The sequence below is a fragment of the Physella acuta genome, unplaced genomic scaffold (genome assembly GCF_028476545.2).
Source record: "Physella acuta isolate Inbredline_101_S28 unplaced genomic scaffold, ASM2847654v3 ptg001000l, whole genome shotgun sequence".
NCBI classification, from domain to species: domain Eukaryota; kingdom Metazoa; phylum Mollusca; class Gastropoda; family Physidae; genus Physella; species Physella acuta.
The window spans coordinates 207,914-225,582 of NW_026732517.1; the positions used below are offsets into that span (position 1 = coordinate 207,914).

General features: G+C 34.8%; 2 protein-coding genes across 5 annotated transcripts; one reads left to right on the plus strand and one right to left on the minus strand.

Moving 5' to 3' along the window:
* Positions 1–828: 828 nt before the first annotated feature.
* LOC131954461 (RUS family member 1) lies at positions 829–7,988 on the minus strand. Of its 3 annotated transcripts, none has more exons than XM_059318163.1 (15): positions 7,928–7,988; positions 6,935–7,117; positions 6,315–6,392; positions 5,988–6,102; positions 5,128–5,173; positions 4,939–4,971; positions 4,604–4,709; positions 4,388–4,489; positions 4,203–4,273; positions 3,481–3,665; positions 2,968–3,025; positions 2,563–2,639; positions 2,298–2,407; positions 2,122–2,194; positions 829–1,977 (listed from the first exon to the last, which is right to left on the minus strand). In XM_059318163.1, exons 2-15 carry the CDS (start codon positions 7,094–7,096, stop codon positions 1,805–1,807), a joined length of 1,389 nt encoding a protein of 462 aa, XP_059174146.1. In that variant the 5' UTR covers positions 7,097–7,117; positions 7,928–7,988; the 3' UTR covers positions 829–1,804. The 3 variants fall into 3 exon arrangements, with proteins under 3 accessions (XP_059174146.1, XP_059174147.1, XP_059174145.1); XM_059318164.1 differs by having other exon boundaries at positions 7,901–7,978; XM_059318162.1 differs by having other exon boundaries at positions 7,856–7,969.
* A 79-nt stretch (positions 7,989–8,067) lies between these two features.
* LOC131954452 (tektin-1) lies at positions 8,068–13,165 on the plus strand. 2 transcript variants are annotated; one of them, XM_059318135.1, is made up of 7 exons: positions 8,068–8,206; positions 9,098–9,307; positions 9,438–9,603; positions 9,791–9,919; positions 10,293–10,436; positions 10,843–11,065; positions 11,837–13,165. In XM_059318135.1, the coding sequence occupies exons 2-7, from the start codon at positions 9,118–9,120 to the stop codon at positions 12,191–12,193; spliced, it is 1,209 nt and encodes a 402-aa protein (XP_059174118.1). In that variant the 5' UTR covers positions 8,068–8,206; positions 9,098–9,117; the 3' UTR covers positions 12,194–13,165. The 2 variants fall into 2 exon arrangements, with proteins under 2 accessions (XP_059174118.1, XP_059174119.1); XM_059318136.1 differs by having other exon boundaries at positions 9,107–9,307.
* The last annotated feature ends 4,504 nt before the right edge of the window (positions 13,166–17,669 follow it).

Sequence of the window (17,669 nt, forward strand, 5' to 3'; positions counted from 1 at the left end):
ACTGTATATTTTTTATATCACAAAAGTTGACAATAAAATACCAAAGTAACTTAAAAAAACAATAATAGGAACATTGGTTTTACTAAAAAGTTCATTCATGAAACCAAACAAAATCCACTCCAACAAATAAAAAAATTGTGCTTTAATAAAACATGCATGCCATCTCAGGTTCTCCCATTGGATGTTCTCATTCGTTCTTTACCAGACTCAACAGTCATTTAATTAATTGACAAATCATATTCGATGTGGCATTCCACAATAGAGATCTCAGTATTTTAATTGGTCTCTCAAGAAAGACATGGAAGACTTAAAAAACATACAATGAACAGTTTTCAACTGTTTAAACATAAAATACAGTTGGCAAGACAACAGCCAGACTGGGTTTGCTTTAAAAGGTAGTCATTTCTATTATTAGGAGTTTTTGTAAGTGATTACTTAATTTCAAATTTTTTATTTAAAGTACAGAACAATTTATACCATGCATCAATCAGTTCTGCACCATAAAAAATCAGTCCCTAAATCATTAAAAAAAAATTGTATCCTTGTTTCTTGTAGTATTATACATCATTCGCCTTCCAAAGGACAATATGCTCAATTTAAAAATTATTATGAACCAGTCTCACAAAAAGGTTGAACATATTTTAACAGTATACAGTTCCATTTATAACCGGGGTCTTCAATGTCTATTTGAAGACTGCTGATATTGCACTAAATATTTGAACACCAGCAACAATCAACCTCAATTTTTATTTTCAAATCACTTTTACTGGGTAAGCTGGATCTGAAGAACTGGCAGTGTGCAGTAATAGGGGGGGGGGGGGGGGGGGCACATGCAAGTTATTAATTTAATAAAAAGTATTGAAGGTAGGCTAACTATTTTTACTTCTGATGAATATGTAGATTGATATAGGTCATGTAGGAACATTTTCCTTTGTCCATAAGGTAGATTAAAGTAGCAATTAAATAAAGGTTTTATACATAGATGTTCTTAAGAATAATGTGTTTAAATAGAGATTAAATAAATAGTAATATTAATATTCTCATTATATCAGTTGTAAAGACAGACTAGAACTACTGTGTAATACATAGACAATTTGATGAGGGTGAAATGGTCTTTTAACTTGGAGGCGCCAACTTCAAGTTGCTTTGTCTTCACACTTAGAGAGCCAGACATTTGTATGTGACTTACCCCAGCCATTACCATTCTTAGTTGAAACCTGGTTAAATGCATACATTTTCAGATCTGATCTGGACAAAGCAGTGAGCACTTGATGAAAACAAGAGCCGTGAAGAGCTTGACAAGGGCAACTTTAATCTTAGTGGCACAAAAGGAATCTCTTTCTTTGGCAACTTGCTGCTAAATGCCACCAACGAGCTTCATTGTATGGTCACTTTCAGATTTCAATGACAATAAAGACACTGTGGTATTTGAGGAATTCCCTGACAATATAAAAGGTAAGCACAACCACATTTTTGGTAGGTTTGATAGAAAGACTGGATATGTAACAGTTGAAACTCATTGTGTTCAATAATGATTTAGCTATTAGCCAACATAATTTTGTGAAGAAAATTATACATTAGTAGTGGAGGGGAGGGGGTGGTACTCATAACTGTGCATGGGAATAAAACTGGGTCAGATCTAGTAGTCTAGGTTCAAGTGTGACCTAGTGATTAAAATCTCTAAATTTACCTTTAAAATAGATTTCCACACTAAAATTCTAAAAAGTCAATTTGATTTTTTTCTCTTAACTTTAAATAAAAAAGTCCTTAAAATAAGTTTTCTTGAAGTGTCGTGACTTCAATATTAATTTGACTTTTTCATTTGCAGTTCATCATAGTCCCATAATGCTCTCCATTCATTGGCTCCAAGCAACACAACTTCTGTGACCCATCCTTTGACATGCAGCTCTTTTGCAATGGAGGAGATATTACTCTCTGTGTAGTGCAAGGAGGTCTTTAGCACTGCCTTTAGCAACTCTGCAAAAAAAAAAAAAATGTTTGTGATTCAAACAAAAGGTTGTCCTTTCTTTGTTATAAGAAAATTGTATTTTTTGAACACAACAAAAATAAATTATTCAGATCAACTTATGTAAAACAGATACTGTGCTAAACCGAACCAACCTTCATTTTGGGACCCTGCTAGTTGTGACTCCTCCACAAGTTTCCCCAACTTTTTCAATTCTGCGTTTAGCTCCTACAACACACAGTTTGTAAAGACAATTTAACTTGTACACATTAACAGAAACAAAAAAAAACAGGTCTACAGTGTACCAAACAATTTGAGAAAACTAGCTCACTTGTCCTTTGCGGTTCTGTTCAATGATGAAGTTAATGAGCTCAGCATGAAAACAGGCCTGGATCTGGTCAAGGGTGTCAGATGACTGAGACAGTGCAATGTCGATGCATTCTGGGAAATTGGTAATGATTTTAAAACAAAAATCATACACACATAAAAGCATTTTAAAAGGGCCAATTTCAATTGAATAAAACTATTTCTCTACAAAGATTAAACTTTCTGTAAGAGAATTCTAGTCAAATCTGTCAGTTTAGATGGCCACTCACTTCGTTTGTAGTCTATGGTTAGTATATACCCAGTCATGCTTCTTTCATAGACCTCCATCAGAGAGGGGAAAGAAATACTGTCAGATATTGAGAGAAGAGTATAAGAGATCAGATAGCAACACTCAGCTCTAGTACATGATAACAATAATCATGAATACTTTGTTGTAGTCAGTTAAAATTAAAACTTGTATTAAAATACCTTATGGTCAAATTACTACATTATCACTTTTATGTAATTAGTTGGTTACACATTTAACATTTGTATGTGGTCAGTTGGTTAGAATTAAAACTTGTATTAAAATACCTTATGGTCAAATTACTACATTAAAATTTTTATGTAATCGGTTACACATTAAACATCTGTATGTGGTCAGTTGGTTAGAATTAAAACTTGTATAAAAATACCTTCTGGTTAAATCACCAACAGACACACCTAGTTTGATGGCCAGAGGTCGCTTGACAGCTGGAAAAATAAAATGTTTAAGAACTTTGTCATGCCTCAATAGTTAAACAACATTCAGCTATTTGTGTACTCCATCATGTTTAACTCATTCCTGCAGGATGCAACAAAATGTGCCATCTGGAGGTGACATCTTTATTTAAAGTTGTTGTGCTGGTATTGTTATATTTTCTACAGGCTTGTCTATTTCTGAGTGCATTGATAGTTAAATTGATTAAATAAAAAAAAAAAAAAAAAAAAAAAGCTACACGTTAGAAAAACCTGGGCAGCTTCCCTGTGTTCAGAAATAAGTTTGTAAACTAGAAGGGGGGGCCAGGGGCAATGAGTAAAAAAAGCAACTTAACAGTCAATTAAACTATCATAGCTGCTTCACAATGTTTTACTGATGTCTAAAAATCAAGTTTAGAAATAAATTAACTGACCTTAAGTGTTGAAAGTAAGAAAGGAAAATTAATTACGGAACAAGACAGGTTCAAGATGGTTAGCTGTTTTCACATCCAAAACTTCTTCCTTGGTCAGATAGTGCTTGGCTATAAAGTGTAGACGAGACTGGCTAATTGTTTCCATACAAACGGATGTGACAGCTTTGTAGTTGGCAAATAGATGCAAGCAGGTGAAGACCAGGAACAGCAACCAGATCACCCTAGCAAGACATATTGCCAGATATTTACTGACTGTCACACCAGATCACCCTAGCAAGACATGTTGCCAGATATTTACTGACTGTCGCACCAGATCACCCTAGCAAGACATGTTGCCAGATATTTACTGACTGTCGCACCAGATCACCCTAGCAAGACATGTTGCCAGATATTTACTGACTGTCACACCAGATCACCCTAGCAAGACATGTTGCCAGATATTTACTGACTGTCACACCAGATCACCCTAGCAAGACATGTTGCCAGATATTTACTGACTGTCACACCAGATCACCCTAGCAAGACATGTTGCCAGTTATTTACTAACTGTCACACCAGATCACCCTAGCAAGACATGTTGCCAGATATTTACGGACTCACTTAAAGCAATCTTTTATTTATATTAGATGTACAGCACATTTCAAAATTCTACTTATGGTTTTAAACATGTTATACACCTATTTAAAAATCCCAATATGTTGATTATTTGAAAGTTACACATGTTGAGAACTATGAGAAAGTAATCAATTAGAACTCACATTTGATGACCACTGACCATGGGAATCAGGACCAGACTGCACAGAAGAGCAGCGAGATTGACAAGGGTTTCCTGGACAAAATAAAACATTTTTTAATGCTCTCAACTGTTGGACAGTTTTTGAAGATTTTAAATAATACAAAGTGCAAATGTAGCTGTCTAAAAAAAGGTTTCAGAAGTAGTTACCTGGCTTCCATCTTTAGCAGAAACATCTGCCATATTATTTCTGCGAGCCTGATGTTGGGTTAAAGAAGCTCTAGTGGCGCCACCAGCCACGCCAACAATACTCTGGGTCAGAAAATGTAATTATTAGCATGTCTTTAACTTACAACACTGTATATACTTTTAAAATGTAGCTTTGCTATACATATAACAAGAAAGGTTGTGGTTGTGAACAAGTACCCTGCAAACACCAGAGATGCAGACCACGAGGGTGAAGTAAGGACCAAACGAGGGAGAAATTATGTCTAGAAATATCGCAGTATCATTCAAAATATCAGCAAACAGCCTGAAAGAAAGAAAAACAATTTAAATATGTAATTTGATTATTATTTGATTAAACATTTATCTCTATGTGTTCAATATTTTTTTTAAATTGTCCAAAGTATCTTGGTATTAAAATTTAGTAACATGAGGCCGTGACCCTTAGGTCAAACAAACCAGGTAAAAAGACTTAAAATTTGGGATGTGGAACAATTTAACACAAGAGTAGCATGGGGTTAACTGATGATTTCTACCTCCATCTTTTAGCATCACTGTCTAGGCCAATTCTGAAAAGAAAAGTCAGATCTCTAGAAACCTGTTCCATTTGCCTCTGACAAATATGAAACAATATACGTTATAATGTGTGGTTTAACGGAACAAATGTGTAAGAGAAATAGGGGAACAAAACAAAAGTTGTTCTCATATATACTGTATGTACTCACCCCTTTGACCAGGCAAACAGAATACGTCCCAGCATGCCAGCGCCATCTAAATAAAAAGAAATATAAAAAAAACCTTATAATAATGTTTTTAAATGCACTGACATTGGGAAAATAAAACTAATTTTCGTTCTTAATAAAAGCATTAGTTGCTCATGAAATCTACTACACTTTCTGGCAATAAAATCACAATCAATCATTCCTTGTGTATATCTACTATTAGATTTAAATAACAAAACTGCAAATTTGATTTCAGTTGTTTATTTTAGGCTAATATTATTATTATAAGAAATTACTATTGCTTAAAAAAAAAAGCACAAGAATTTTATTTGAGTGAGTTAGAATAAGATTCCCCAAAGCTGCTTTTAGTCTAATTTAGCAGTTGTCTAACCTGTAACAAACAGACCTAGCTCCATCAAAATGGGAAAAAAAAACCCAACATACTGTTGTTTCAACTCAAGAGTCAGAATGATCGCATTCTAACAAAGAATACTCAAACTAAAGAAAATAATTGCTAGAACAAAATACAGGTACCTGGTAGGCGTGAAGTGAATATTTTCAACTAAAAAGTTGCAAAATCATTAAATGGTAGCTTAGAAACTTATTCATTATCAATGGTTCCCAGCAAAATGTGCAAACGGAAAACTACGCAAACAAAAATGTGCAAATACAAACGAATCATACGTTAGTTGAAATTTTTATTATGCTACAATGTACATGTTGTCCTTCTTTACCCCAACCCTAACCCTTGAGACTTTTTGTCTTTAATCATGTTTGAATTTTTAAAAACTTGTCCTTTTACCAGGTGAACCACTAAGAAAAATGCATATTGATAAATTATATTGTAAAACACACTTTCCAACCTTTCAACAGCCACGTTAACGTTGCCCCCATAACTGTTGCGGTTTCATCTCCCACGCCCACACCTTTTAAAACTGCATGAGCTGCAAGTGTTCCAGTAATGCTGCTAGCAAAAGCCTAAAATAAAATAGTTCATAAGAAAATACAATATCACATTATTCACAGTTTACATGTATCTTTTGGTATGTAACAAAAATGAGATGATTTGTGAATTGTTAAACAGTATTGTTTTTTTTAGCTAGATAAAAATTTAAGATTCAATATTTTGAAATAAAAAGACAATTAAGATTTTGAGAAAAAGGAATGCATGATGCAATGATCTAACCAACCTGTACAGTGTCCCATATCTGGTAAATCAAGTAGTCACTGCTAACACTCTCTGGGTAGCCTTGAGGGAGGAAGATTGTCTAAAACACAATTCAGTAGGAAGATTATTATCCATACATTATTATCCATACATTTTATAAACATGATAATAAAATTGTTCTCATTAAAAAATATATAAACTGTTTACAACATAATATAAATATAATTTTTTAAACAACAATAGTAAAACTGATATCTAATTTGACTAATTAATCTATGACTAATTACATTTTTTTAGAAATTTAATGAAGGACACTTTCTTTTCATCTATAACTGAATATTAAAGCCAATAAACTGAAAATTAAGTGTTGAGCCTTTATCAATGATCAATAATGCCTACATTTAAAAAAAAACATTTAAAAATAGTTTCTCTTATTATCTTCATATAACTTTTAAAATCAGTTTTTAGTTTAAACTAAAAGTTTAATTGATTAAAAATATATGCATATTTTGAAAACATTATAATTTATAATCCTATTTAATTTCAATAAAAATTACAGCAGAATTATTGAAATACAACATGTGGCCATCATAATAAGCCATTAAAATTTTAAAAATAATTAAAATGTCATTATTAATGTACCTGAAACAATTGTGACAAGGAGCTGTGTCGAGTTGATGTGTTAACCTGCTTCAGCACCCCCTCCTTGCCCTGTAGGATGTAGTCATGTTTCCTGGGTGTGGAGCCGTACCATTCCTGACACACCAACTTGCCAGCATCAGCAGATTGTTTTGCTTCGTCCATATCTTCAATTGGACAGTCAATCTATGTTTATAACAAATAGTTGTTTACGGAATGGGATAAAACATTTTGTCAATATGCAGGGATTTATGAGCTAAATGTTCTAATAACTGCATGAAATCTTTAGTCAAAAAAAAATACATATGAGGATCTGGTTCAGTAAATGAGAAAGTTAACAAATATTTTCAAAATAAGTAATTAACAAAGATATTTTTTTGTTAGAGATAAAAGATATTCACTGCTCAACAAAAAAAAAAACTCATTAAAAACTTAGTGTCATCTGTAACTGTGTTAGGTAGGGCTCGTCCATATATAGATCTATTATAAGGTCACACTCCTGGGACGGGAGGATTGTAATTTTAATTTAGTGACAATGTCATCATTGCCAATGTGTGATGAGGGGGGAAACTGCATTTCTGGTGCATGCACTTTCGTCTTTTAGATCTAGATCAGTAGTAGTAGTAGTCTAGATTCTTCTAGATCTAGGCCTAACTAATTACTAATTATTTTAATTTGGCGTTGCCTTCATCACTTTGTTACCACTAAAAAAACTTAACTTTTTAGCTCAACTCTAGAACTAGATCTATCTAGATTCTAGATCCTCTAAAAAACTAAGTCTACTCACACTCAGTCGAGTCTACTGAGTACTGGGAAGGGTAAAAAAAGTAAATGAAAACTGAAAAGGCAATCAAAAGCAGAACGCTTTTTTTTATTTGGCAAAGACATGCGATTTGATACGAAGTGACTTTTAAAAAAACATACATTTCTCATGCACACTTCGAGTCTAAATTATTAACGCATTATTACTGTGACTATCAAAGTTATCAACCACACCCTGATTGCTGCAGACAGGACGGAACCGTGTTGTTATCATTTCGTTTCTGCTACTTTGCGAATCACAATTTTTAAAATAGTAAATTTTAATCTCAATCCAGACCAGCTTTTTTTTTCACCAATCAGCGTACTTCTTTCAGTATGCCCCAATAGAATGATTCGTTTTATATAGAAAGTGGTAACTTTGTTGCTAAGGACTGAGCTATACACACTAAATAAGGGTAGCATCAGCGATTTGCGGTGATTAGAAAATACGGCTGTTTTTGGCTAAATTAAATTGTAAGTACAACATAAAAGTAAACCATATAATAGCCCTAATAATAATGTATTGTTATACCAAAATTTCTACTACTGACAACTCTATTTTACTACTCAGCGCTACAACAAGTACTAGATCTAGATTACTCTACTAGTTACTACAACTTACTAGTCTACTTTCTACTGATGCCGTCTGAGTGATGCTCTAGACCAGGGGTCTCCAAACTTTTCAGTCCGAGGGCCGCATTAACTATCGAATTTCAGTTCGGGGGCCAGTTAGTTCTAGGCATGTCTTTGATTTTTCTGGGCAAAGTTCCTCAGCCATCACCAACAAACGTTTTTTTCGACGACAAAAAGATCGCCGCGGGCCGGATGAGAGGACCTCGCGGGCCGCATCCGGCCCGCGGGCCGTAGTTTGGAGACCCCTGCTCTAGACTAAGACTTAGACTCTAGATGTCCTGTCTAGAGAACTATACCACTCTACTCTACTGAATTCTACTCCTAGCCTTTTACTTTTAGCCTCATACTACATTTAATGTTAATGTCATATATTTATCATTTACTTACTGACTTACTTATTAACATAGTTTACTAGTCTAGTACACTCAGGCTGACACTAAAAAATAAAAAAATGTAATTAAAACAAATCTTCAATTATTGTTCTATAGATCTATTTCAAATGATGGAATTAAAATTAATTTTCATGCTTTATTGGCCATATCTTCATATTTGTAATAAAAAATAATGTTGTATAGGCCTGCCAAATATTATAATATAAACAATTTCTAAAATACATCCATTCCAAACACTACTCTATATCAGCTAATATATATAAAAGTGTTGGTAGATCCTTTGACTAATTGACTTGCACTTTATAAGCTTTGTATGTGCATGTCTATATTTACATGACAGACTTCATAGCTGTTACAGAAATGGCAAGGCTAATCACAGCTCCAACCCGCTTTACTCATGAAGATTGGACTCGATCCAATCTTACAAAATATGCAAACGCTGATGTAGAAAGGCAGCAGGCTGAGAGGTTGATCAAAGAGTCTGATAGATTAAAGGATGAAACAGCTAAACGTACAGAAAAAACACAAAAGGATGTTAACAAAAAGCTACGTAAGTTAAAATTTTAAGTGTATATAAATATGTATTCTTCCTAAACTTTTATTGATAACACATTTAGCTATTATTAATGACTTTATGATTTAAAATTGTGTACACAATCCAATTTTATAATTTATTAAAGAACAACGTTTGGATGATATTCGATATTGGAAGAAGGAGTTGGATGATAAACTTGATGGGATATCAAAAGAGATTGAAAATCTTTTGGCTTTCAAACAAAGAGTGGACAAAGCCCTCCAGGCAACTGAGGAGCCTTTGCATATTGCCAGAATGTGTTTAGCAAACAGGTATTCGTTTATTTGTTTGTATATTTTATATACAATTATTTTTTTATATTGTTATCCTTTGAAAAACAAGTAAATATTGAATATTTTACCTTGCAAGTATTACCTTTATATATTAAGTTCAACATAAATTTTGGTTGCCTACACAATTAGACTTCATTTTGTAACGTTATAACTGTTGAAAATCTAGAGAGAAACGAGTTGGCATTGACCTAGTACACGATGATGTTCAGAAGGAACTGCTGAAGGAAGTTGAGACCATAGAAGGTGTTCAAGCTTTATTGAGAAGAACTTTAGAGCAAGCCACTGAACAACTGAGGTAGAAATGATACATTGTTCTATATCTGTGAATTTAAGTTTGGTGGTATTATGTGTATTTGTGGGGCTTGATAGTGTTTTGTGTTGTTGTGATGAGATTGTGCTCAATATTGTTTTGTATATTTGTGATCCAGATTTAGTTAATTTGTTGAGGAAACTTTCCAAGATGATAAAAATGTGGTACTGTGTAGCTGTGTGGTTTTTAATGTGGTACTGTGTAACTGTGTGGTTGTCAACAATATCAAATTAAGACAAAAAGACACCCTGAAAACTGGCTCACCAGAAATTAAGATTATGATATATAAAAGTGATTATTTTTAAATTAAAGAGTTGAAGATGGATTTTATGTTGTTTTTTTTTTTTTTTTGCACTAGATTGAACAGAAAAGCAAAATACCAACTAGAAAAAGACTTGAAAGATAAATTTGGAGCACAGACAATTGATGAGTATTGTGAGAATCTGCGCAACAACTCACAGCAGATTCATTTCAATGACTCTGTGGCAAAAATTGAACCAAAGTATGTGGTCTGATTGTTTTGTTTATTTTCCCCAATTGCACTTGATACTTTTGCAAATAGTTAATAGTACATAATTAAAAACAACAACAACTGCTAGCATTATGCTGCTGCAATAGTATATTGCTCTAGATTTGTCTGTTTAATTAAGTTATTAAGTTATAACATAAGTTATTATCAAAGTCAAGTACCCAACATCAAAAGTCAGGTTTACTTCTCATTTTTTTTCCTTTAGGAAGAGTTCTGTCCCTTAGTATTAAAACATTTTTTTACACATAAATAATTTAATATATTTTGATTTAAGTCTCAAATTGTTATCAAGCTATGCATTTTTATGTGATTTATGTTAAAGTATTTGTAATTTAAAAATATAAAAAAAAAATCAAGAACTTATTTTTCCCTTTTACAGTTCAGTTTCTCCTGAGCAATGGGTAGATTTTTCAAATGACAACATTAACTACGCAGAACGAGAGCGTATGAGCTCTGTTGACCTGAGGTCCAGCATTGATGGTCTTCTACAACAGACTGCTAATGACATGCGTAAGCAAGTGGACAACACCAACGTTGCTTTTGCCAACCGCATCTGGGAGTGTAAGGACGCCAAGGGGAAGATGGAGGATAATCTCAACAAGGTAACTTTCTATCCCATAATTTTATCACTGGCATCTGTATGGAGAATAATCTCAACAAGGTAAAATCTATCCTAAAATTCTATCCCATAATTTTATTACTGGTATCTGTCAGTAAATGTACGAGTCTAAGTTCTCGGGTTTTAATATTAGCACAAAAAGTATGTGTAAACATACAGGTAAGACAGCACCAGAACACTGGCCCTAACCACAATCCTAATCTTAACACTGGTCTAAGGGGTGATCATAGCACAAGTAACTACATACTATACCTTAATAAACAAATAGCACTTTTATCAGAGCCCAAACAAAAATATTTGCTTGCTACAGTTTCTTCCTCACTAATTTAAAGACAAACTACTTGAGTTGTGTATGTTGCTTAAATCAGCAACTGAGAAGTGGTTCAAGTGGTTTTTCCTTCCCCCTTGAAGTAGCTGAACTGACTGAATTGTCTAGAAGTATTGTTGATTCTGTCAATCAGTAGGAATTATGGATTTTATTGTTAATTTAAAATAACCCCTACATGTCTCTTTCAATTAAAAAAATAAGCCTACACATTTTGTATTCTAATTTTGGTCAGTGTTTTGTTTGGGATATAACAGCCAACTATCTATTCTCTTATTTAATAATTTATCAAACTAAATTAAAAGACAATTTATTTTTAAGAAATATTAAAGTAAGTCTTAAGCAGAAAATAAAAATTAAATTTGGCTAGCCCAATGTTAAATTTTATGAAACAAAGATACATTTTTAAACCTTTTTTTTCTCCCTTAGGTTATCTCACAAATCAAAGAACAAGAAGAAAACATTGCCACTCTGGAGATGGCCATCCAGGCTAAGGAGGCGCCAATGAAAGTAGCCCAGACCCGCCTGGAAACCAGACAGCACAGACCAAACGTTGAGCTGTGCCGCGATGCTGTGCAGTACAAACTAATTGAGGAAGTCCATGAGATCAGTGACTCTGTGGCCCAGCTGCAAGCACGTCTGCGTGATGCCAACAGCTCGCTCAAAGGACTCGTCCGCAACCAACTGGAGCTGGAGGAAGAGATTGCTATCAAGGCCAACACGCTCTTCATTGATGAAGTTGAATGTATGGGAATGAGAAAAAGCATAGACATTCAAAGCTTTTAACACCCTTGCTAGAAAATCACTTACAAATTTAAATGTTTCAACTGTTTAGCTGACACTGGGTTTGGTCAATATAATATCATCTATTCACCAATGACATAGAATTCACAGGTCATAATTTATAAAGAATTTTTCATCAATTAATTCTTCTTTACCAAATCAGTTGTTTCACTTTTAAGCCTGTAGTTGAAAATTATAGTTGTATGTAAATTATAAACAAAAAACTAAGAAACAAAAATTGTTTTACTTCGGAGGATTACCAGCTACCTTGTGAATGAAAAATTTTGTTTAAATATTCTCAAACAATATATATTAAACTATAAAATGTTGAACTAATGTTATTATCACCTTTTCTTAAAATAACCATAAAATTATAGTTTTATTATTTTACTATGAAATGTTTTTGATATCAAGTTTATAACATTTTGAGAGCTAAGGTTTTGCAACTAATGTGCATTGAATATAAATTTACATTTGAAATTAACATTGACAATTTTTAATGTTTACAAATTTATTTTTCTTATTTGTTTTACAAATACGATGTTTATTACAGATATAAACTCACAAAGTTTGCACACCTGTTTTGATGAAAATAAATTCTTTTAAACAAATGAGACTTCATTAATTTCTGTTTTAAAACTAATTCTTGTTCATCCTTAGTCATCATGGACATGTTTATTTTCTACATGTAAAAACCTATAAACATGATACTTGTTTATTTCTTCTTTTACTTATTATTATTTTAAACACGTTAAAGTTTTAAATTGTTGATGTTGCACATTTGAAGTCACAGTTGTTGAGGTAGAAAAAAAAAGTTTTTGTGAAAGATTATGACAAGAGGGGTAACAATCGGAAAACCAAGGCCATTTGTTTTATTTGATCTTTTTTCCCTATGCTTTTAAAGTTTTTGTTGGATACACATTTCTTTATTATTTATTTAATAAAATAAATAAATATGTAGAAAAATGAAGTTATGTATCTAATTTTTTGTACTCCTTCTTGCAGCACGAAAATTTAATTTACTTAATGGGTGAAGCTCAATTATTCAATAGAAACAGAAAGAAGGACTGAGTTTTGTAATTTATTTTGAAACAATTTTCTGCTGACAAAGATGGAAAATTGAAATTATTTGTGTTTCTTTGATGAGTGGGTAAAGTCACCAGCCACATAACCCAAACATTTTAAGAGATTTCCTTCATAAACTTAATTGAGTTCATTGCTTTTTAGAACTCTACAGTACCTATAGGCCACAATAGTTGTAGATTATAAAAGCAACAGAAAAGTACTGCAGTACGCATTAGTTTAGTTTAATATATAAAATGTACACAAGATAAACAATTTTGTTTACAGCAAGCATATTTGATGTGCCATTGTGTTAGATGTAACAATAAAATTCCCTTTGCAGTGCACAAATGTACAATTAGACATGTACTTAATAGCTGTACTTAACTCCCATACCACATCTATAGCCACGCCTCCACACCTTCAGTCACATTTACCATTTCACCATTTCTTTCAAACAAACCAGACACTAAGCTTAATGTTAGCAAAGTAAAAACTAATATACAAGATTAGCATATACATTTCCAAGGGAAGCTGAAAAAACATTTGATTCATTGCTCTAAAAATTGTAGTAATGTAGCATGTAATAGAAAAGTGTGTCACTTTTCTATGCATACATATACATGTATCAAAAAAATAGTGGAACTATTCAATGTAGAAACATATAACAGATAATTAAAAACATGAAACAATAATACTGAATATCTCTACACTGTCCAACCTATGAAAGAACGCTGAGATATTATTGCACTTTTTTAATCCAGAAAAACAACACACAAAATCATGTGATAATCTAAGGCACGTATAACACACAGTTCATTTTATGTGGGTGTTCTGTTGCTGTGTAGTGCTGTGTGGTTTTAATGTGGTACGGTGTAGCTGTGTGGTTTTAATGTGGTACTGTGTAGCTGTGTGGTAATGTTTAGCAGTGTGGTTCTATTGTGGTACTGTGTAGCTGTGTGGTTTTAGTGTGGTGCTGTCTGTGTGGTTTTAGTGTGGTGCTGTCTAACTGGTTTTAGTGTAGTACTGGGTAGCTGTGTGGTTTTAATGTGGTAATGTGTAGCTGTGTGGTTTTAGTGTGGTACTGTTTAGCTGTGTGGTTTTAATGTGGTAATGTGTAGCTGTGTGGTTTTAATGTGGTAATGTGTAGCTGTGTGGTTTTAGTGTGGTACTATTTAGCTGGGTGGTTTTAGTGTGGTACTGTGTAGCTGTGTGGTTTTAGTGTGGTAATGTGTAGCTGTGTGGTTTTAGTGTGGTAATGTGTAGCTGAGTGGTTTTAGTGTGGTAATGTGTAGCTGTGTGGTTTTAGTGTGGTAATGTGTAGCTGTGTGGTTTTAGTGTGGTAGTGTGTGGTTTTAATGTGGTACTGTGTAGCTGTGTGGTTTTAATGTGGTACTGTGTAGCTGTGTGGTTTTAGTGTGGTAATGTGTAGCTGTGTGGTTTTAGTGTGGTAATGTGTAGCTGTGTGGTTTTAGTGTGGTAGTGTGTGGTTTTAATGTGGTACTGTGTAGCTGTGTGGTTTTAATGTGGTAATGTGTAGCTGTGTGGTTTTAGTGTGGTAATGTGTAGCTGTGTGGTTTTAATGTGGTAATGTGTAGCTGTGTGGTTTTAGTGTGGTACTATTTAGCTGGGTGGTTTTAGTGTGGTACTGTGTAGCTGTGTGGTTTTAGTGTGGTAATGTGTAGCTGTGTGGTTTTAGTGTGGTAATGTGTAGCTGAGTGGTTTTAGTGTGGTAATGTGTAGCTGTGTGGTTTTAGTGTGGTAATGTGTAGCTGTGTGGTTTTAGTGTGGTAATGTGTAGCTGTGTGGTTTTAGTGTGGTACTGTGTAGCTGTGTGGTTTTAGTGTGGTAATGTGTAGCTGTGTGGTTTTATGCAGGGTGCTGTGTAGCTGTGTGGTTTTAGTGTGGTACTGTGTAGCTGTGTGGTTTTAGTGTAGCTGTGTGGTTTTAATGTAGTACTGTGTAGCTGTGTGGTTTTAGTGTGGTAATGTGTAGCTGTGTGGTTTTAGTGTGGTAATGTGTAGCTGTGTGGTTTTAGTGTGGTACTGTGTAGCTGTGTGGTTTTAATGTAGCTGTGTGGTTGTAGTGTAGTACTGTGTAGCTGTGTGGTTTTAGTGTAGTACTGTGTAGCTGTGTGGTTTTAGTGTGGTACTGTGTAGCTGTGTGGTTTTAGTGTGGTAATGTGTAGCTGTGTGGTTTTAGTGTGGTAATGTGTAGCTGTGTGGTTTTAGTGTGGTAATGTGTAGCTGTGTGGTTTTAGTGTGGTAATGTGTAGCTGTGTGGTTTTAGTGTGGTAATGTGTAGCTGTGTGGTTTTAGTGTGGTAATGTGTAGCTGTGTGGTTTTAGTGTGGTAATGTGTAGCTGTGTGGTTTTATGCAGGGTGCTGTGTAGCTGTGTGGTTGTAGTATGGTAATGTGTAGCTGTGTGGTTTTTGTGTGGTAGTGTGTAGCTGTGTGGTTTTAGTGTGGTAATGTGTAGCTGTGTTGTTTTAGTGTGGTAGTGTGTAGCTGTGTGGTTTTATGCAGGGTGCTGTGTAGCTGTGTGGTTGTAGTATGGTAATGTGTAGCTGTGTGGTTTTAGTGTGGTAGTGTGTAGCTGTGTGGTTTTAGTGTGGTTTTAGTGTGGTAATGTGTAGCTGTGTGGTTTTAGTGTGGTAGTGTGTAGCTGTGTGGTTTTAGTGTGGTTTTAGTGTGGTAATGTGTAGCTGTGTGGTTTTAGTGTGGTAGTGTGTAGCTGTGTGGTTTTAGTGTGGTTTTAGTGTGGTAATGTGTAGCTGTGTGGTTTTAGTGTGGTAGTGTGTAGCTGTGTGGTTTTAGTGTGGTAGTGTGTAGCTGTGTGGTTTTAGTGTGGTTTTAGTGTGGTAATGTGTAGCTGTGTGGTTTTAGTGTGGTAGTGTGTAGCTGTGTGGTTTTAGTGTGGTAGTGTGTAGCTGTGTGATAATGTTTAGCAGTGTTATTCTATTGTGGTACTGTGTAGCTGTGTGGTTTTACTGTGGTTTTAGTGTGGTAATGTGTAGCTGTGTGGTTCTATTGTGGTACTGTGTAGCTGTGTGGTTTTAATTAGGTATGGTTCAGTTGTGTTTTCATGTGGTACTGTGTAGCTGTGTGATAATGTATAGCTGTGTGGTTTTAAGGCAGTATTGTATAGATGTGTGGTTTTAATGTGGTAATGTGTAGATTTAGTGTGGTACTGGGTAGTTATTATGTTTTTATGTGGTACTGTTTAGCTGTTTGGTTATAGTGTGGTAGTGTGTGGTTATCATGTGGTACTGTGTTGCTGTGTGGTACTGTTTAGTTGTGTGGTTTTAATGTGGTAATGTGTAGCTGTGTGGTATTAGTGTGGTATTATAGAGCTGTGTTTTACTATGTAGCTGTGTGGTCTTATGTTGATGCTGTGTAGCTGTGAGGTTTTAATATGGTATGGTTTAGCTGTGTGGTTTTAGTGTGGTTTTCATGTGGTACTGTGTAGCTGTGTGGTATTAGTGTGGTCTGTGTACCTATGTGGTTTTCATGTAGTAGTTCATAGCTGTTGGTTTTAGAGTGGTAGCATATAGCTGTGTGGTACTGCATAGCTATTTTATTAAGAGTTGTAGTTGTGTAGCTGTGTTTGATTGTAACATTGTGGTTTTAGTGTGGTATTGTATGTTTGTGTGGTACAGGGTTGCTGTGTGGTACTTTTTAGCTGTTTTTAGCTCTGAGGTATTTTGTGGCTGAGTGGTTTTAGAATGGTAGTGTTTAGAGGTGTGGTACTGTGTAGCTATGTGGTAGTGTGTAGCTGTGTGTGTGGCTGTGTGGTAGTGTGTGTGGCTGTGTGGTAGTGTGTGTGGCTGTGTGGTAGTGTGTGTGGATGTGTGTAGCTGTGCGGTAGTGTGTAGCTGTGTGTGGCTGTGTGATTGTGTGTCTCAGTGTGGTACTGTGTAGTTGTGTGTTGCAGTGTGGTAGTGTGTAGCTGTGTGGTAGTGTGTATGGGTGTGGTACTGTGTAGTTGTGTGTTGCGGTGTGTTAGTGTGTAGTTGTGTGGTAGTGTGTATGGGTGTGGTACTGTGTATTTGTGTGTTGCGGTGTGGTAGTGTGTAGCTGTGTGTAGTTGTGTGATGTGGTAGTGTGTAGCTGTGTGGTAGTGTGTGGCTGTGTGGTAGTGTGTATCAGTGTGGTACTGTGTAATTGTGTGTTGCAGTGTGTTAGTGTGTAGCTGTGTGTATCAATGTGGTACTCAGAGTTTCTTCCAGGCATCTCTTCGGGGGGGGGCTTAGCCCCCCCGAAAAATTTTTACCGCCCCCCCGAATGAAATGAAATTTACATAATTTATATAGAAAATGTATACTTTTAGCAGTGTCCGCCCCCCCCCCCCGAAGAAAGTTTACCGCCCCCCCGAAGATTTCAAGTGCCCCCCCCGGAGAAAAAAGTCTGGAAGAAA

Coding starts and splice junctions, on each gene's coding strand:
- LOC131954461 (XM_059318162.1), bottom strand. Junction 6,393..6,934: donor CCTTGTCACAATTGTTTCAG/GTACATTAATAA, acceptor ATTGTGTTTTAG/ACAATCTTCCTCCCTCAAGG. Junction 2,408..2,562: donor AACCATAGACTACAAACGAA/GTGAGTGGCCAT, acceptor CCAATTTCCCAG/AATGCATCGACATTGCACTG.
- LOC131954452 (XM_059318135.1), top strand. CDS start 9,118: ATGGCAAGGCTAATCACAGCTCCAACCCGCTTTACTCATGAAGATTGG. Junction 9,604..9,790: donor AGAATGTGTTTAGCAAACAG/GTATTCGTTTAT, acceptor TTGAAAATCTAG/AGAGAAACGAGTTGGCATTG. Junction 10,437..10,842: donor GTGGCAAAAATTGAACCAAA/GTATGTGGTCTG, acceptor TCCCTTTTACAG/TTCAGTTTCTCCTGAGCAAT.